Below are 21,075 nucleotides of genomic sequence, written 5' to 3'. Positions count from 1 at the left end.
AATTTGCTAATTTTTGATTAATAATTAGTACTTTAAGTACAGGACGTTAATTGTTATATCAACCTTATGACTAAATCGGATGTAATATTAGCAGATCTCCCACAGTATCACTCCTGGTAATTCGGAGGATATGGGAGGACAAATTGCTCATTGGCCTTCACATTTATTGGGTAAAAAAGTTGCATCATGGGAAAAATTTTGGGTCATGATTTCTTGAGCCCTATCTCCCTGGAAGTGTGTTGGCTGCCACATTAGACGCCAGTCACTTCCAAGTTGTAAGCAAACGGCTAAGAAGCTAGGGAGCAAACAAGTGACCTGGGATGTCTAAGTATCTATGGTTCATTGATTTGGAGTTCATTTGGGTGCCAATATGGCTATGGGAAGTGATTGCAACCAAAAAGGCTGAACTCCGAAAACACATATGCCAATCAGGTTGATCAATAAAATTGAAGGCTATTCTTTGGAAGTAAAGAAAATACAAGGTGGTATTCTTGACAATAAAGTTCTCAGACCTCAGTCTTTTGCTTTTATCATAGTTCTGGTTCTTTTATCAGTTATTTTAGTTGTCTTTATAGTAGCAATTTGGAGTTCTTTGTCCATAAAGTTAAAAAATATGGGCTGAGTTTTACCAGCCCTTCGACGCAATGGGTCACGACAGGGGTGGGGTGGGGGGGCAGTAAAATTCTGCCAGGAGGGGCCCGCCTCAACCCGTGACGTCGAGAAGGGCTCACTGCATATTACAGGCGGTGGGGGGACCTCGGTGCAAACCCTTCACCTGTATATTTAAATCAACCTAAATGATATGTAAATAAACTTACCTGCAGGCGGTGGACGTCCCACGCCGATTTTACCGCTACTGAAAGCAGCTCGCGGTGGGGAGGGTGGGGGGGGAAAGTAAAATTTGCAGGGCGGGAGGGGTGGAGGAGTGGGGGAACATTTTTTATTGGCTGTGGGGATGGTGGGAAGGGGTTGAAGGGCAAAGAGTGCAAAGTTTGAGGTTTAAAGGTCGGGACTGTCAAAAATGGTTTTTCGGTGGGGAAAAGGAAATAAATTCATTTTGTGATTATTGGGGGGGGGTGGAAGTAGTACTTTTATGTTGAATTGAATGTTTTTATTGACATTTAAAGTGCTGGTCCCTTTAAAATTTAAATCAGCTGTCAGGGCTTGAAGCTCTTTAAAAATGGCAGCAGTGCCTGCGCAGTGGCGCGTATGCTGTTGCTGGGGTGGGTGGCAGCTGCCCTCGATGACGTAGAGGGGGTGGCCACACCACCCTCTCTATTTAAATCAGCCCTTGCGCGTAATATGGTGGGTGCTGTGCGGCTGCACTTCCATGTCGAAAGGCCGCCGCTCTCACAGTGCGCCGCAGTGGAAGTTAAGATTGTATAGTTATAGGAAACAGATACGGGCAGATGTATAAGTGTGTCACTTAGATATACAAGCTTCCCTGAGATCAAGGGAAGGTGATATTTAAGCCATCTCGTCCAAATATAGCTACCAGCAGGGACGGTGAATTTACTTAGGAGCAGAGGATCCAGGAGGAATGGCTAGCATCTCTTCGGCCATCATTCTGACATCTCAGAAATTTAGCACCATCTTTCCAGATGAAGGCAAGCCAACCAATTCTTCTATGTCAGCTCATAAGGACAAGGTTGTATAAGCTCTATAAAGCCCTTGTTAGACCACACTTGGAATATTGTGTTCAGTTCTGGTCGCCTCATTATAGGAAGGATGTGGAAGCTTTAGAGAGGGTGCAGAGGAAATTTACCAGGATGCTGCCTGGACTGGAGGGCATGTCCTATGAAGAAAGATTGAGGGAGCTGGGGCTTTTCTCATTGGAGCAAAGAAGGATGAGAGGTGACTTGATAAATGGGTACAAGGTGATGAGAGGCATAGATAGAGTGGATAGCCAGAGACTTTTTCCCAGGGTGGAAAGGGCTATCACCAGGGGGCATAATTTTAAGGTGATTGGAGGAAGGTTTCGGGGAGATGTCAGAGGTAGGTTCTTTACACAGAGAGTGGTGGGTGCGTGGAATGCGCTGCCAGCGGTGGTAGTAGAAGCAGATACATTAGGGACATTTAAGCGACTCTTGGATAGGTACATGGATGATAGTAGAATGAAGAGTATGTAGGTAGTTTGATCTTAGAGTAGGTTAAAGGTTCGGCACAACATCGTGGGCCGAAGGGCCTGTACTGTGCTGTACTGTTCTATGTTCTATGTTCTATGTTCTATTGCTAACTACAAGCATACAAGCTTTCAGCTATTCGATAGACTGGCTGTCAAATGCTGTTAAGTTTTAAGCTATCTTAGGAGTCTAATATTCAATTAATCTCACTAATTTATATCAATTTCTAACACTGTAATTTTCTAATCAGTAAACAGTTAATGCTGAAATACCTTGACCTGTAACCTATTATTTATATTGTCAGTTAACCCAACCTAATTAGTTGTACACTCAATGTTTAGGATAAGTGCAGCTAACTATGATTCTCATATTAATAAAGAATTGATAGTTCGTGACTGTTGTCTGAATTCTTTGATAATTGGCAAGAATGGATTAATTCATTTACTCAGTAGTTTGCAGGTTGGTAATGTAAATGCTAATAAAATCTGAACGGTTTGATGTAAGACATTTCACCATGTCAAATTTAGGCATCATTAATTCTTAGGCATGGAGTGCAAAAAGAACATGCATATACACATATCTATATATATATATATATATGTAAGGACCTTTCACAACAGTATATTTACTGTCATAATGATGTAGGGGAACACAACAAGCCAATTTGCACACATCAAAATCCCATAAACAGCAATGAAATAATGACCAATTAGTTTTTATAAGTGATATTGGTTGAGGGATAAACGTTGGCCAAGTCACTGGAAGAGTTCCCTTGCCCTTCTTAAAATAGTGCTATGGGATCTTTTACATTCACCTGAGAGGGCAGTCAGGGCCTTAGTTTAACACCTCATCTCAAAGATGGCACCTGTAACAGTGCAGCATTCTTTCAATATTGCACTGAAGTGTTAGCTTAGTGTCTGGACTGGGGTTATGAGCCCACAACTTTCTGACTCAAAAGTAACGTGAAAGATACTGAGCGACCTAATATTGGTAGATCCCAAGGAATATGTTTGTAGCCAGACCAAGAATGGTAGGTGATTCCAGGAACACTAGAGAGATGGAGAAAACCTATTTTGAAATGGGAGATAAAGGTTTATTATCATATAGTTACTCATGAAATGAAGCCACTAACCTTCTAACTCTCAACTGAAAGAAACTTTGTTGATTAACTGGATTTTTAAACAACTTATTATTCACAACATCAAGGTAAACAATGTGTTATGAGGTTTTCATGAAAGAAACAACTGTATCTACATTGTACTAGATACATTTCTAAGGTGAATCAATATGATCAATGACCTTAACTGATATTCCATAATTTAATAGTAATAATTTATAGGGCTGTTTTGGCCTATGCATCCCAACTGAAGATGTTCGGATTCTTTTGATTGTCAGCCTTCCCAGGGATAATTATCAACATTATTTTGATTTTTTTAATGAAGGTTGAAGTTGATTTTAGAGAAAAATCCTGAGAAAGATGCAATTCAGCTCGTGCATGGTTAATGATTTGATAGTGTTGATTTTACCCCACAGGGCAGAAGAAGTAATTGCCATCCTTGAAAATCATGACCAATTGATTTTTAGTTTCAGGATTGATTTTAATTTAATTTTCTTTCCAACAGGTCTGATGTGATTCTAATACCAAGATATTTATGATAATTTTTGGGTTACTGAAAGGCAGTACCTAATATCAGTTGGGATGCCCAGATTTCATATCTATATTACAAATATTCTTCAAAGCAATGCATTGCATATGCTAAGCTCTAATAACTTAACTGCCTCTGATTTGTTCCAATTTATTTGAAACTTACTAACTTGCCAAAGTTTTCTCGGAGTTCAAACAGTTACGATCATGACTTACAGAGTTTCATAAGAGAATATTGACCCAGATTTTAAGGTCAACGGTGAAGGAACTAAGCTGACAGTTGCCCACAAAGAGTTTGCAGGCTTTTGAGTGGAGACTTGCTCTTATCGGGCATCTGATCCAGTGTGACGCTCTCGATAGGGTAACTGTGGTATCTGTGAGCAGGACAAGAAACACAGTGGCTCTTCAACCAGTCAAATTGAAGAATCCTCACAGACATATGGGCTGAATTTTCTGATCCAGCGACTGTGCAAAATGGTGGTGGTCCGCTTGTGATATCAGTGACTGTACCGCCGCGAGTATGTGGCAGGTGGCCAGTTTGCATAATGGCAGCAGCCGTTCCCCCCCAAACACATGACGGGGCTGCAATAGAGATGCTGTTCACAGCATCACCTGATGTTGCAGCAGGTGCTGGTGCCATCTTTAAAAGTCTGTCAGCCCTGCATTTACTCTATCTGTGCACACAAGCCTCTTGCAAAGCTCCCCCCACTCACATGCCCTTTTCAAAGTGCCCTCAATCATACACAAGCCCCTTGCAGAGCTCCCTGCATTCACACACAAGTCCCTTGGACAGTCAGCATAGCTGCAATGGCTGCTGTAAACTCCATTACCCCAATACTACTCTGGATATGTTATCTTCCTTTTCGCGGTACCAAGGACTCCTGCCTCAATGCCGTCAGCTTTTTAAAGTCGCGAAATTGAAGGCCCAAGTCCCACACGTTAACCAGAAAACTGAGAAACATTTGTTGGATTGCAGTGAATTCGATTCACATTTATTTAAAGAAGCATTTTCAACAGTTAAGTGACAATGCCATCATGTTGGGGTGTCAGTACCGCCACAGTACTTCCCGCCTCTGACAAAATCGGCATACTGCTGTACGGCGCTGGGTTTCATAGCAAATGGCTCCGGGGAAATTCCCCACCACCTTCCCCCCACGCCACCGAATCAACTTCAGACAAGAAAACAAAATTTAGCATGCATAGTCTAAACTACACAGTATAAACCAGGTAGTATAAATTAGGTTTAAATCATATACAGAAAGTGAAACAGAGATTGGCAACATAAAATGGGCTTGAGAGGGAGAGATAAAAAAGATGGACAGAAAAAATTTTTTAAAAACAATTTATTATTTATTTTGAAATCTCCAACACAATTTGATTTCTGAAGCAATGAAACTCTACACTTGTAATATTAAATTTTCAGAACCAGAGAGTTGTTTGGCGGTAATTATCGCTTATAACGCAGCTAAAAATTCACTTTATCCTAAATCCACCAGTTCTAACTTTTTCTGGCATGTCTAGTGGGTAACTCATCAGTAAGTACGACTGACTTTGATTTCAGTATTGGCGAGGACAGCTAGAGCGCAGCCTGTGGAGGACCAGGAGATCTCTGACAGCAACTTCTGAATTTCTGTGCTGAAATACAAGTGTGCGGACATCAGGATTTGCTCTGTAATAACTGTCAGCACTGTTGGCCTCACCATTATAATCAAGACAAAATCCAGGCTGTTATAATCAACAAACAGAACAATTGCACAAAATACTACTAACAATGTTACATTTTGACATAGGATGGATAAGAGCTAGCTAGCGGTGTAAATAAAGCGGAACCAGTGGATGTAGTAATATTTTGGATTTTCAAAAGTCATTTGATAAGTTGCCATGTGACAGGTTGTTGCGCAAGATAAGGGCTCAATGGGTTGGGCATAATATATTAGAATGGATAGAGGATTGGTTAAGGGCCAGAAAGCAGACAGTAGGAATAAATGGGTCATTTTCAGGTTGGTAGACTGTTACTAGGATCAGTGTTGGGGCCTCACTATTTACAATCTATATTAATGATAGATAAAAGGATCATGTGTAATGTATCAAAATTTTCTGAAGATGCAAAGCTAGATGGGAAAGTAAGCTGTGAGGAGGATACAAAGGGTGGAATCTTATCATCTTAGACACTGTTGAAATAGCAGGACCATTTTGAGGTCTGGAACTAAACTTACAGAATTGTGCTACCGGCCGTTACCCTTTACCAGAGCAAACCAATTGTCATCCCGCCTCTGGGCTCCTCAACCAATGGGGGAAGAAGGGCAGGATGATATATCCATTATGTCAAAGGAAGGATTTATAATTTCCCCCTTCCCAGCTCCCCCCTTGCACCCCCTTCCCAGCTCCCCCCTCGCAACATCTTCCCCTCTCACCCCCTTCCCCTACACCCCCTCCCTTACCCCCTGCAGCCCCTTTCCCAGCTCCCCCTCGCACCCCCTTCCCTCCACCTCCTCCCACAGACATCCACCTATCCCTGAGCAGGGACCCTAAGAACCCCACTGCCTTGTGGGCGTCTCGGAAGAGACCAAGGCTATGGGAGTAAACACTAACCGAAAACCCGGAGCGGAACCCCGAAGGCGGTCATGTGTCACATTTGGCATGTTTCCAGCAGTTCCTGCAGCCATACCAGTGCCAAACATCGTGCTCTGCACTCCTTTGGACCCCACCAGGAAGGCCAAGAGGGGCGTTTTGACGCTTGGGCAACTCACAACCTCCATACATTCGCCCAGGCATGCGCCATGGAGAGGTCACTCCAAAGTCGCCTCACAGCGACCAAAACAACACGGAAGGCAGCAGTTACGGGTTATAAGTCCAGCTCAATTGGCGTAGAGATTGGGCGCCACGGGTTGCCTTTGTCGATGGGAGAGGTCATCGCATCTCACTGGACAGCTACCGCCCACCTCAAATCGGGCAGCTCCCGGTCAGTAAGGCCACAGTCCACCTGCTTCAATGGATGCTTGGAGCTCAGGGTCATTGCCCGACAAGTGGACTGTAACACCGCACCAAACAGCACGACAAAAAAAGGAAAGAAGGTACCAGCCCTTCGTTTTGCAAGCTGGAACATCAGAACTATGTGCCCTGGCCTGTCGGAAGACCTTACACAAATCAACGATTCTCGGAAGACCGCCATCATTAACAACGAGCTCAGTAGACTCAATGTGGACTTTACAGCACTTCAGGAGACACGCCTCCCTGCGAGCGGATCTCTAAGAGAGCCAGACTACACCTTCTTCTGGCAGGGTAGGGATCCTGAAGAACCAAAACAGCATGGAGTGGGCTTCGCCATCAGAAACTCTTTGGTCAGCATGATAGAGCCACCTTCAAATGGCTCGGAATGCATACTGTCCATCTGACTGCTCACCACCTCTGCTCCAGTACACCTACTCAGCATCTATGCTCCAACACTCTGCTCCCCATCTGAAGCTAAAGACCAGTTCTACGAGGAACTCCATAATATCATTAGTAGCATCCCCAGTACCGAACATCTGTTCCTGCTGGGGGACTTTAATGCCAGGCTTGGGCCAACCATGACTCATGGCCCTCCTGCCTTGGGCGCTATGGCATTGGAAGGATGAATGAGAATGGTCAGAGACTGCTTGAGTTGTGTACCTATCATAACCTCTGCATCACCAACTCGTTCTTTCATACTAAACCCTGTCACCAGGTTTCTTGGAGGCACCCAAGATCACGTCGTTGGCACCAGCTGGAACTCATCGTCACAAGGCGAGCCTTTTTAAACAGTGTTCAAATCACACACAGCTTCCACAGTGCGGACTGCGACACCGACCACTCCCTGGTGTGCAGCAAGGTTAAACTCAAACCAAAGAAGCTACATTACTCCAAGCAGAAGGGCCGCCCGCGCATCAGCACTAGCAGAATTTGTTATCCACAGCTGTTACATAAGTTTCTAAATTCACTTGAAAAAGCCCTTCAAAACACACCTACAGGGGATGCAGAGACCAAATGAGCCCACATCAGAGACGCCATCTATGACTCAGTTATGACCACCGATGGCAAACGTGTGAAGCAGAATGCAGACTGGTTTCAATCTCACTTTGAAGAGCTGGAGCCGATCATAGCCGTTAAGCACATTGCACTGTTGAACTACAAGAAAGCCCCCAGCAAGTTAACATCCGCAGCCTTTAAAGCAGCCAGAAGCGCTGCACAAAGAACAGCCAGGCGCTGCGCAAATGACTACTGGCAACACCTATGCAGTCATATTCAGCTGGCCTCCGACACCGGAAATATCAGAGGAATGTATGATGGCATTAAGAGGGCTTTTGGGCCAATCATGAAGATTGCCCCCCTCAAATCTAAATCATGGGACACAATCACTGACCAACGCAAGCAAATGGACTGCTGGGTGGAACACTACCTAGAACTCCAGGGAAAATGTTGTCACTGAGACTGCCCTCAATGCAGCCCAGTCTCTGCCAGTCATGGATGAGCTGGACATACAGCCAACAAAATCTGAACTCAGTGATGCCATTGATTCTCTAGCCAGTGGAAGAGCCCCTGGGAAGGAAAGCATAACAAATGAAATAATCAAGAGTGCCAAGCCTGCTATACATTCAGCAGTCTACTAACTGCTTTGCCTGTGCTGGGACGAGGGAGCAGTACCACAGGACTTGCGCAATGCCAATATCATCACCCTCTATAAGAACAAGGGTGACTGTGGTGACTGCAACAACAACCATGGAATCTCCCTGCTCAGCATAGTGGGGAAAGTCTTCACTCGAGTCACTTTAAACAGGCCCCAATAGCTGGCTGAGCATGTCTACCCTGAGGCACAGTGCGGCATTCGAGCAGAGAGATGCACCATTGACATGCTGTTCTCCCTTCGCCAGCTACAGGAGAAATGCCGCGAACAACAGATGCTCCTCTACGTTGCTTTCATTGATCTCACCAAAGCCTTTGACCTCGTCAGCATATGCGGTCTCTTCAGACGACTAGAAAAGATCAGATGTCCACCAAAGCTACTAAGTATCATCACCTCATTCCATGACAATATGAAATGCACAATTCAGCATAGCGGCGCCTCATCAGACCCCTTTCCTATCCTCAGTGGCATGAAATAGGGCTGTGTTCTCGCACCCACACTGTTTGGAATCTTCTTCTCCCTGCTGCTCTCACATGCGTTCAAGTCTTCAGAAGAAGGAATTTTCCTCCACACAAGATCAGGTGGCAGGTTGTTCAACCTTGCCCATCTAAGAGCGAACACCAAAGTATGGAAAGTCCTCATCAGGGAATTCCTCTTTGCTGACGATGCTGCATTAACATCTCACATTGAAGAGTGGCTGCAGAGACTCATCGACAGGATTGCGGCTGCCTGTAATGAATTTGGCCTAACCATCAGCCTCAAGAAAACGAACATCATGGGACAGGATGTCAGAAATGTTCCATCCATCAATATCAGCGACCACGCTCTGGAAGTGGTTCAAGAGTTCACCTACCTAGGCTCAACTATCACCAGTAACCTGTCTCTAGATGCAGAAATCAACAAGCGCATGGGAAAGGCTTCCACTGCTATGTCCAGACTGGCCAAGAGAGTGTGGGAAACTGGCGCATTGACACGGAACACAAAAGTCCGAGTGTATCAAGCCTGTGTCCTCAGTACCTTGCTCTTCGGCAGCGAGGCCTGGACAACGTATGTCAGCCAAGAGGGACGTCTCAATTCATTCCATCTTCGCTGCCTCCAAAGAATCCTTGGCATCAGGTGGCAGGATCGTATCTCCAACACAGAAGTCCTCGAGGCGGCCAACATCCCCAACATATACACCCTACTGAGCCAGTGGCGCTTGAGATGGCTTGGCCATGTGAGCCACATGGAAGATGGCAGGATCCTCAAGGACACATTGCACAGCGAGCTTGTCACTGGTATCAGACCCACCGGCCGTCCATGTCTCTGCTTTAAAGACGTCTGCAAACGCGACATGAAGTCCTGTGACATTGATCACAAGTCGTGGGAGTCAGTTGCCAGCGATCGCCAGAGCTGGCGGGCAGCCACAAAGGCGGGGCTAAAGTGTGGCGGTTCAAAGAGACTTAGCAGTTGGCAGGAAAAAAGACAGAAGCGCAAGGGGAGAGCCAACTGTGTAACAGCCCCGACAACCAATTTTATCTGCAGCACCTGTGGAAGAGTCTGTCACTCTAGAATTGGCCTTTATAGCCACTCCAGGCGCTGCTTCACAAACCACAGACCACCTCTAGGTGCTTACCCATTGTCTCTCGAGACAAGGAGGCCAAAGAAGAAGAAGAAGAACATGGATTACAAGGGCTCACCAACACTTGGATTTTTAAGGCTGCAGCAACCAATTGGAATGGAGCGGTGACCTCTGGGAAGGCTGCTCCCTGAGTCTCTACTCTTACCTGGAGTTCCTCCTGCAGGATTTGAGGGACTGCAGTGAAGTAAGCTCTCCCAAGGATGGAAGGAAGAGGATAATCCCTCGTAACAAGCAGGCATGATGGAAGTGGCCGAGGAAGTCAGTATCAGAAGTGTGCTCCATCTAACCTGAAGACAGTGCAATAAAAGGATCTAGGACTTCAGGAGGGCACGAAAAGTGAGTGGCATAACACTTTCAGGTGCCAAGCCCTGCAGCGTGAATTGCCCAGTCTTCTCCTGCACAGCAAGCCTCACCTTGTAGCTCTACTCATTTCTCTCCCTGCAGACACATCACATACCCCTCTGAACAGCCAACAGTCAGACTCACTCCTCAGCTTATTGACCTCATGCACCATGCCTCACAGTCACCCTCCACAAGTGATGTCCTTCTCTGCTATCACACAAGCTATTATGACATTCTGCTTTCTCTCCTTGCAGGAGAAGACAGCACACAACTTTGCGAGAGGCAGAGACCCGATGGGGGTGGCCCTTCAGTGACACTCACCTTGATGGACACTGGCAATACATACTGCTCCACTGGGAAGCAATTTTGTTCCAGGAGGCTGCAAATGTCAGCATTGACCTGCCGTGAGAACCTAAGCTGCCTGGGCCCTGGCAAGAGGGGTGGTGTTGTTCAGGAGGGCAGGGGGAGGTGCTCCAGTGGGCGCGGCTTGTGCTGCTGGTGGGTCCCTCTGTGGGGCACAGGGTGCCCAATCAGGGGGGCACCCCCACCCCAGGCCCACAATGAGGCTTACTGGGCAGCCTCTACAGGTGCTGAAGGTCACGGTTGGCGGCGGGAGGAGGCCTTAGGTGGCAATTAATTGGCCAATTAAGGGCCTCAGTTTACCTGGGGCATGCAGGCCATTTGTCAACTGTCCCCTGCTCATAAAATTGCAGTGGAGGCGAGAAGGTGACAGGAACTTCACCCCCTCCCACACAATTTTATGCCCCCCCACCCCGCATCTCCTGCCTGCTTCTGTGATTTGGGGGTGGGGGGGTGGTGTGGCGTGGGGCAGGGGCAAATTCCAGCCATGAGCTCTGTTTATCTCTCCACAGATGCTGCCAGACTTGTTGTGTATTTCCAGTATTTTCTGTTTTTATTTCAGGTTTCCAGCATCTGCTGTATTTTGCTTTTTTTTCAACTTAGCATGCCTCTCTCATCCAGTTGAGGATGTTCTTCTGACCTAATCTAAAAAGCTATTACTGAATTACCATTTTGTTCATATTGTTAATAATCTGTTGTAAATTTAAGAGTGCTATTATGCTACAACTGTGACATTTGTACAAAGCAGTTTCACTACACCCGACACTACAGTCAGAATGCGAATACAAACTAAATGTGGTGTCAAGGCCTGATCTAAAACTGGAAAAAAATAGAACAAAACTCCCTTAAGAAGAGAGCCTCAGTCTCCTTCATTTTAGGGTCAGTTTAGGCCTTCATGTCCAATATACACCCTCATGTTTTGTGCTTGTGCATAATGGTTTTTATATGCACCATAAGTTGTTCAGTGACTTGCAGCTTGCATTTATATATATTATTTATATTATATTGTTTATTGTACTTCTCTAATTTTCAAACAAACATTAGAAACGTACTAAATATTCTGCTTAAAACATTTGAAAACTATATTGAATTGCAGCTGAAGCCAGATAAGAGCACACCACTAAGACATGAAAAACAATGTTGACTTCTTCTTTCATTTGACAGCATATGATTACCCACGCTCAAGTGACCTCAAAAAATTCCTCTATTTGTCTCAACGTTGACTGAAATTAAAATCACTCGGGTGAAGGATTATAGAAGCCATCTAAAAGTTAAAGCAAGAATCAATAAAACAAAACTACAAGAATTTATGCATGTTTATTTGTTGTAAATATTCATGATTCATTTTAAATTTGAACAAAATAGGACCCTATAACTTGTGATATTTGTTGATATCTGATTTAAGTGTCATGATTTTATCAGCTAATGACTGCTGTGCGTATTTTGGAACTTGCCAGTTATTTAATATTGCAAATCTCAGAAAGGAAGAACTTGCATTTATATTGTGTTTTATTACACCATAGTCATATTCCAAAGCACTTCTCAACTAATGAATTGTATTTGCATTGCAATCACTGTATTTATGTGGGCAATTATAGCAGTCAATGCAACAACAACAACTTGCATTTATATACTGTCTTTAACATAGTAAAACATCCCAATGCTTCACAGGAGCATTATCAAGCACAATTTGACACCAAATCACACAAGAAAGTATTAGGGTGCATGATCAAAAGCTTGTTCAAAGAAGTAGGTTTTAAGGAGCATCTTATAAGAAAGTAAGACTTGCATTTATATGGCGCCTTTCATGACCATCAAAGAGGAAAGCGAGGTAGCAGTTGAGAGGTTTAGGGAAGGAATTCCAGGGCCTTGGTAGCTAAAGGCTGCCAATGGTGGAGCGATTAAAATGGGGACGTGCCAAGAGGCCAAAATTGGAGAAGTGCAGGTATTTTGGTGGTTTGTAGGGCTGGAGGAGGTTACAGAGATAGGGAAGGGTTAGGTCAAGGAACATAGGAACATAGGAGCAGGAGTAGGCCATTCAGCCCATCGAGTCTGCCCTACCATTCAAGGTGATCATGGCTGATTTTCCACTTCAATGCCTTTTTATTGTCATATTATTGTCATATCTCCCCTTCTGTCATTTGTATTTAGAAATCTGTCAATCTCTGCTTTAAACATACTCAATGACTGAGCTTCCACAGTCCTCTGGGGTAGAGAATTCCAAAGATTCACAACCCTCTGAGTAAAGAAATTTCTCCTCATCTCTGTACTAAGTGACTTCCCCCTTATTTCGAAATTGTGTCCCCTGGTTCTAGACTCCCCAACCAGGGGAAACATCTTAGCTGCATTTACCCTGTCTATCCCTTTAAATATTTAGTAGGTTTCAATGAGATCACCTCTCATTCTTCGAAACTCTAGAGAAGTATTTGAAACAAGGACAAGACTTTTAAAATCAAGGTGTTGCTTAACCCAGAGGCAATGTAGGTCACTGAGCACAGGGGTAATAGGTGAGCAGAACATGATGTGAATTAAGAAATGGGGAGCGGAGTTTATGGAGAGTGGAACCTGGAAGGACAACCAGGAGTGCATTGTAATAGACAAATATAGAGGTAACAAAGACATGGATGAGAGTTTCAGCAGCAGATGAGCTGAGACAGTGGTAGAGTCAGGAGATGTTATGGAGATGGAAATAAACAGTCTTAGTAAAGGCGCAGATATGTGGCTGGTAGCTCATCTTAGGGTCCTATATAAGATCAAGATTGTGAACAGGCTGGTTCAGACAGTTACCAAGGAGGGGATGGTGTCTGTGGCTAGGGAACTGATTTTCCAATTGATACCAAACAATATCAACTTGTCGGCACTCACACAGTAATTTTAGGGAGGAAGTTCCAGGATTTTGACCCAGTGACGATATCAAGGGCAATCACTCCCACCTCACCTCTGGAATTCAGCTCTTTTTTCCATTTTTGGACCAAGGCTGTAATGAGGCCTGAAACCAAGTGGTCCTGGTGGAACCCAAATTGAGCACTTGCTGATGATTGAGGATAGGCTGATGGCTGGTAATTTTCCCAATTGGATTTGTCCTGCTTTTTGTGGATAGGACAAGCCCAATCTGATTGGTTAAGGAAATAAAGTTGTTTTGCACCAGGCTGGATCAATTGTGCTAAATTTTGCTGTGACCAGTGAATGAACATCACCAGTCATTCATGGGCTTTTGCATGTCAAGCTGCTGTCAGCCTCTGGGACCTGTCTGAACAGGGCAAGTAACTATGTATCTCCTTAACCAATCAGATTGAAGAATCATTATTGAGCAGTGCAGAGTTTAAACCAGGAAGTGTCAGTTAGAGTAGAGAATCCAATGTCAAATCAAAGACAGAAAGTGAAATAAAGCAAGGAAAAGATTGAGAGAGAGAGATTAAAGGGGCAGAAGTAGTAATAAAAGAATTTATTTATTTTTTAATCCGAAACAATAATTAAAAGCTGAAGGTATGAGACTCCACACTTGTAAAAGTTAATTTTCAATGCCACAGAGGTTGGTCAGTAATAATTACAACTTTACCACCCAGTTAAAAATGTACTTAAAGTGGAGTGGACAAAACTTCACTTTCTTTGGCAACTATGGTCCATATCTTTGAGGTAAGTACAGTAACTTCATGTCCTTCAACGCATTTGAATTGTGAGGCTGATGGTGAGATGCCATTTCTGGGAAGCTTACAGAGGAACATTGCAACTCAGACAGCAACGTAGAGATTTCCATATTTAATTCCAAAAAATGTTGCAAACTGAATTGCATGTAAATAGCAATGAGTGCTGATAGCCACACCATTATTTTTACAATAAAATCTAGCCCAATGAATCTAGCAACTACTCATGAGTAACTTTACTGTACACCATCAGAAGTAGCTTTAAATATTTGTTTTTGAATGGATTAATAGACTGAAGTGTATAAACTATAATTTTAGGAATATTATCAGTTTTTTTGTTGTTTTTTGTGTGTTTTAATGTTTGATGATTTATTTCTTTTAAGCTGAAGTCAATAGACACTTGTAGCATCTTTTGTCAGTCTGTGACTGTCCCTGGGCTCAGCCATACCAACACCAGTTTAAAAACAATTACAAATAGACACTATTAGGTCTGAATTTTAGTTCTGGGGCCTCAATCCTGATGCTGGGCTGAATTCTGGGTCAGACACTGGAGGAGATTTTTGAGAAGGTGGTTAATTAAGAGGCCGCCTCTGGGAGCCCCATCCAATTAAGGATGGCAGGCGGCCTCCACAGCCAAGAGGGCCAATGGGAGTGCCCAAGGCTCAGGGTTGCTAGCAGCCCCACTGCTGCTGCAGGTGGGGGCCTACAAGAGTCTCTCAAGGTGGAGGAGCACGCTAAAGACTAGTAAATTGTACAAAATATTCTTGATAAGCAAGGGGGTGAAAGGTTATTGGGGGTAGGTAGTAATATGGAGTAATGAGTACTTTGCATCAGTATTCACCAAAGAGAAGGACTTGGTGGATGATGAGCCGAGGGAAGGGAGTGTAGATAGTCTCAGTCATTATCAAAAAGGAGGAGGTGTTGGGTGTCTTGCAAAGCATTAAAGTAGATAAGTCCCCAGGGCCTGATGGGATCTACCCCAGAATACTGAGGGAGGCAAGGGAAGAAATTGCTGGGGCCTTGACAGAAATCTTTGCATCCTTATTGGCTACAGGTGAGGTCCCAGAGGACTGGAGAATAGCCAATGTTGTTTCTTTGTTTAAGAAGGGTAGCAAGGATAATCCAGGAAATTATAGGCCGGTGAGCCTCACGTCAGTAGTGGGGAAATTATTAGAGAGGATTCTTCAGGACAGGATTTACTCCCATTTGGAAACAAATGAACTTATTAGCGAGAGGCAGCATGGCTTTGTAAAGGGGAGGTCGTGTCTCACTAATTTGATTGAGTTTTTTGAGGAAGTGACAAAGATGATTGATGAAGGAAGGGCAGTGGATGTTATCTATATGGACTTCAGTAAAGCCTTTGACAAGGTCCTTCATGGCAGACTGGTACAAAAGGTGAAGTCACACGGGATCAGAGGTGAGCTGGCAAGATGGATACAGAACTGGCTCAGTCACAGAAGACAGAAGGTAGCAGTGGAAGGGTGCTTTTCTGAATGGAGGGATGTGACTAGTGGTGTTCTGCGGGGATCAGTGCTGGGACCTTTGCTGTTTGTAGTATATATAAATGATTTGGAGGAAAATGTAGCTGGTCTGATTAGTAAGTTTGCGAACGACACAAAGGTTGGTGGAGTTCCGGATAGTGATGAGGATTGTCAGAGGATACAGCAGGATATAGATCGGTTGGAGACTTGGGCGGAGAAATGGCAGATGGAGTTTAATCCGGACAAATGTGAGGTAATGCATTTTGGAAGGTCTAATGCAGGTGGGAAGTATACAGTAAATGGCAGAACCTTTAGGAGTATTGACAGGCAGAGAGATCTGGGCGTACAGGTCCACAGGTCACTGAAAGTGGCAACGCAGGTGGATAAGGTAGTCAAGAAGGCATACGGCATGCTTACCTTCATTGGTCGGGGCATAGAATATAAAAATTGGCAAGTCATGCTGCAGCTGTACAGAACTTTAGTTAGGCCACACTTAGAATATTGTGTGCAATTCTGGTCGCCACACTACCAGAAGGACGTGGAGGCTTTGGAGAGGGTACAGAAGAGGTTTGCCAGGATGTTGCCTGGTCTGGAGGGCATTAGCTATGAGGAGAGGTTGGATAAACTCGTATTGTTTTCACTGGAACGACGGAGGTGGAGGGGCGACATGATAGAGGTTTACAAAGTTATGAGCGGCATGGACAGAGTGGATAGTCAGAAGCTTTTTCCCAGGGTGGAAGAGTCAGTTACTAGGGGACATAGGTTTAAGGTGCGAGGGGCAAAGTTTAGAGGGGATGTGCGAGGCAAGTTTTTTACACAGAGGGTGGTGAGTGCCTGGAACTTGCTGCCAGGGGAGGTGGTGGAAGCAGGTACGATAGTGACGTTTAAGAGGCATCTTGACAAATACATGAATAGGATGGGAATAGAGGGATACGGACCCCGGAAGTGCAGAAGGTTTTAGTTTAGGCAGGCATCAAGATCGGCGCAGGCTTGGAGGGCCAAATGGCCTGTTCCTGTGCTGTACTGTTCTTTGTAATCAGTTGAGCCATGAACTTATTGAATGGCGGAGCAGGCTCAAGGGGCCTAGTGGCTTATTCCCACTCCTAATTCATATGGTTGTAAAATATACTGTGGCCATAGCTGCCAGACCATCATTTGAGGAGGGGAAACCCCTCCACTGGATGGCCTGTGGCCAGGGCTGCTAATGCACCTCTGGCCAACATTTCCGCCCCCCCCCCCACCCCAGCATCTCGCCCAGCCTGCCGTTAGGAGGCCACCACCATTCCATCTGTGGGCTCCAGCTGCATAAGGAAGGGCGGGGGGTGGGGATGCCGTCCGCCGTCTGGAAGAGTCAGATGTTAACTCTGCTTCTGTCTCCACAGATGCTGCCTGACCTGCTGAGTACTTCCAGCACTTTGTTTTTATTTATGGAAGATTCAGACGGCGTGTGAAGAATGCCCTCCATTGGCATTGTAATTGGCCTAATTGACTACCTGCTGCTGGTGGACGGGTTGCTATCAACCACCCACCTCCCAGAAGCCGCCTCACTGAACATAGACTGAAGGCGGGAACGTGCCCTCGGACCCCATACTGGCAGGTTTACCTTTATTAAATATTGTGACTAGTTCCTGTCTTTTTGTTCATTGTAAATGAAATACAAGAATATATGGGCGATATATTTGATATTGTTTGCAATTTTACTATCATTTGCATGTTTAGTATTTTTTCACAGATTTCATTTTCTGACTGTGATATGTTTTCAACTCAATTTATTTTTCCAGTAAAAGGTGTATTTTTTTCGAGATTTGTATTCTGGCAACTGCAACGTGTTCAAACTACTACAACACGTGACTTCCAGATGTCATTATCAAATGAATAAATGCAAACTTTAATAAAAGATTGTTCTTTTTTTTAACAGTTTTCACTTCAATATATGTTTATTTTATGCAAGACTAATTTTCGACTTTTCGAGATCACTCCTTCTAGAACTTTACACTCCAACACTCCATGCTTTAAAATATAAGAAGCAAAACAGCATTTTCAGTGACGTTTATTTATGATACGATTTGAGAGTCAGGACACTGTGAATATCAACAGCATAAGCGAAGCTTACATTTACATATCGACTAAATGATTTACTGCACATTACAAGGAAGAAGGAAGAGAAAGTTCAACAACTTTTAGATCATCTAAGAAGTGATGGCGAGCATCAGAATTCAGTGCATTCAATCATGCAATCTCCCGGAATATGAAGGATGGGTCTACGTCTAGTCGCTGTCATTGACTCGTTTAAATGTACAATTCGACCCTTTCTTTCATCGCAAAAATCTGTAACAACTACATATGTAACAGCGAATCTCCGACTTCAGGTTTCATGCGACAGAAAATGTTAACTAAATCTCATCCCCATAGGCTCGTCCTACATAGGTACTCATAACGAAGTTTAAAATCAGCATATCAAATATGATCGAGAAACGCTTTCGCATTTTAACAGGTGATAGCGCTAGTGCGGCAAAACAACGATGCACAGTGATGCCTAGTTTAAACGTTAGCCCCAACTGTAAACCCTTCAGGCTTTACTGCTGCACTTCTGGATTTACCCGAGTTATCATTCGCAATTTAGCATCATTGATTATCTAAGAAGGGCTGCGATTTTCCTTGGATTTTCGATTAGGTGAATAAAGGGCGCCTGTAGCAACAGGTGGCGGCGGAGAACTTTAACAGTTAATACTATACTGGCCTTTTTATATTAAAGCTATAACAATTTGTAAGATTATCCAGCTTTCTCCCGTTAAGCCCTGGCCATGTCTACGCTGCTCTACATTCCAATAATTTCTTAAAACTTTTCTGGAAACTGTCATCCAGAAAGGCGTACAGAAAGGGGTTTAAGCAGGAATTGGCATAGCTTAAACTTGTGATAAAGTAGGCGATCCCAATAACAAGCGGCGTCTCTTGGACATCCGTGGTCAAAGCGACAATGGTGGTGAGATGAAAGGGAGTCCAGCAGAAGAGACACACTGCCAGCACAATGAAGACCATCAATGTGACCTTCTTCTTCGCTTTGTCCAGGGCTTTGGCGTTCGAATTCAAATGCATGTTCCGGAGCCTGTACAACATCATAGTGTAGAGAAGACAGATGGTAGAGACTGGGATTGCAAAACCCAGAATGAGAGTATAGATGCGACTGACTTTCAACCAGGCGCGTTCTGGTTTGGGGAACACGAGAACGCAGCTCTTCCTGTTCATGGGATCGGTGTAGACTTCGGCAAAGATTGTGAAGGGCAAAACGATGAGGGCAACTAGAACCCAGACGCAGAGGCTGACGATTTTAGCAGCCCTGTATGTGCGGTGCGGCAACTTTTTCGAGCGCACGGTGGCCAAGACCACCAGGTAGCGGTCGATACTCATGACTGTCAAGAAATAAATGCTGGAGAAAATATTGTAGTGGTCAATGGAAAGAATGAGCTTGCACATGATCTCCCCAAAAGGCCAGTAGTATAGAAGATGATCCGCTATATTGATAGGCAGGACCAGAGTGAAAAGGTCGTCGGCAATGGCCAGATTTAAGATGAACATATTAGTCACTGTCTTCATATTAGGAGCTTTTAAAATCACATAAATCACGGCCGTGTTGCCTGTTAACCCGGCAGCACAGATCACTGAATAGATCACGGGAAGCACTATGTAAAAATCTGGATACTGTTCATGTATGGTGAAGTTGGTGTTTGTGCCGTTGTAAAACTCACACAAATCCTGCGAACCGGAGCAATCCAGGGTCTCTGTTCCTGAAATGTTTTCCATGGTGAAAATCCGTCTCAAGGGCATATGTTCTGAAACTGAAACTATTCGGATATCAGCATCATTATAATAATCATCACAGTTCAATTTGAATAAGGACGACTGTTGAATTGTTTTTTGTTACGATTGCTTGCAATACAAAACGCACGCTACCTGTTGTGACTCAGTCCGTTTTATTCAGGCTAAATAGGAATCTTCCTCTTCGGCAGAAAATCCAGTTGGTTTCTTGCGTGAACGTACCCCGAACGAAAGGAAATGTGATCTTTTCAAGTTGTCATTGGCAACGAACCATGCCCCGTTTCACTTGCAAAAATATACCTTTCTTCCGGGCTTCAGCTCATCGTTTTAAGTTGTACTTCAATTGGCATAACCTACGCAAATCATAAAGGCACATTACAAGATACACCATATATATATATATATATATATATATACATCTTTAAAGGAGTTTATCAACTACTTTAATATTGATGCATCCATACCGAATACCCAATAGATATCATGCATTCAATTTCAGACTAAAATAGGTCTCATTCACTCCTAGATAAATATCCATCGTTAGTTTGAAAACTTTCAACAGTTCCTAATATCAGTTGAAAAGGCAACTCACCGGAGACTATTGATGGCGAGGAAAAGAGTTCGTTCTTCGTCGGGTAACTTGTTTTGAAAAAATGCTGCAGATTTGGAGATGTTGTGCTTGTTCAGCACACAGATGTTAACAACTGCCTAAGGACCCCTGTTCCTGCAGCAGCCAATGTGGGACCCTCTCCATCAGCGTCTCCAAGTGCGCTTCAGGAGCTGCCTCTTCACTTCTGCTGACGTCCAATCCGCTAGGATTTAATCTGTAACCCCTTATTTTTCTTACAGACCTCTCTGCCAACAATTCTCAAATTTTCTCCCATGCACCATCAGTTCCAATTTTTCAACCTAATGGACCAAAGAAACAAAAAAAAAACAAATGTAATTACATTCTTTTAAAACGAATCAATTTGCATCAGCTTCAAATTATGGAGAAAGCAAAGGAAAACGCTCTTCAGACTGTTGTATAACAACATTGCTCAGTTCGTTAACATGTGCACTTGAACCATATGGCGCTTCGTTTTGTCATCACAAGCAAAGTCCCAATTTTCTCTGAAATATTTGAAACGACTTCCTGCATTACCACAGCTTTTCCGTGTTTCCTATAACAGCCAACAAAGAAATGGGTTGTCCAGCCCGTTTAAAATCACCAACACACCTTATGGTGGTGTTAACTTTGCATCTGGCGACATAATAAGTATCTGGACTATTAAATTCCTTTTCTTAAAGATGCGGAGCTGTCATTCTAAATAAAAGCAAAATACTGCAGATGCCGGAAATCTGAAATACTCAGGCCCCCTCCCTCAACTCTTTTTCTGGTACATTGATGACTGTATTGAT

At 44.0% G+C, this 21,075-nt stretch overlaps 1 protein-coding gene across 1 annotated transcript; it reads right to left on the bottom strand.

Moving 5' to 3' along the window:
* Window positions 1–18,521: 18,521 nt before the first annotated feature.
* LOC137378481 (neuropeptides B/W receptor type 2-like) lies at window positions 18,522–19,920 on the bottom strand. Its single transcript, XM_068048811.1, has 2 exons — window positions 19,810–19,920; window positions 18,522–19,700 (listed from the first exon to the last, which is right to left on the bottom strand). The coding sequence occupies exon 2, from the start codon at window positions 19,681–19,683 to the stop codon at window positions 18,667–18,669; it is 1,017 nt and encodes a 338-aa protein (XP_067904912.1). The 5' UTR covers window positions 19,684–19,700; window positions 19,810–19,920; the 3' UTR covers window positions 18,522–18,666.
* Window positions 19,921–21,075: the final 1,155 nt, after the last annotated feature.

This window comes from Heterodontus francisci, chromosome 16 (assembly GCF_036365525.1).
Source record: "Heterodontus francisci isolate sHetFra1 chromosome 16, sHetFra1.hap1, whole genome shotgun sequence".
In the NCBI taxonomy this organism is placed as follows: domain Eukaryota; kingdom Metazoa; phylum Chordata; class Chondrichthyes; order Heterodontiformes; family Heterodontidae; genus Heterodontus; species Heterodontus francisci.
The sequence above is the reverse complement of the archived record's forward strand: the minus strand, read 5'-3'. Positions and strand labels throughout refer to the sequence as shown.

Coding starts and splice junctions, on each gene's coding strand:
- LOC137378481 (XM_068048811.1), bottom strand. CDS start 19,683: ATGCCCTTGAGACGGATTTTCACCATGGAAAACATTTCAGGAACAGAG.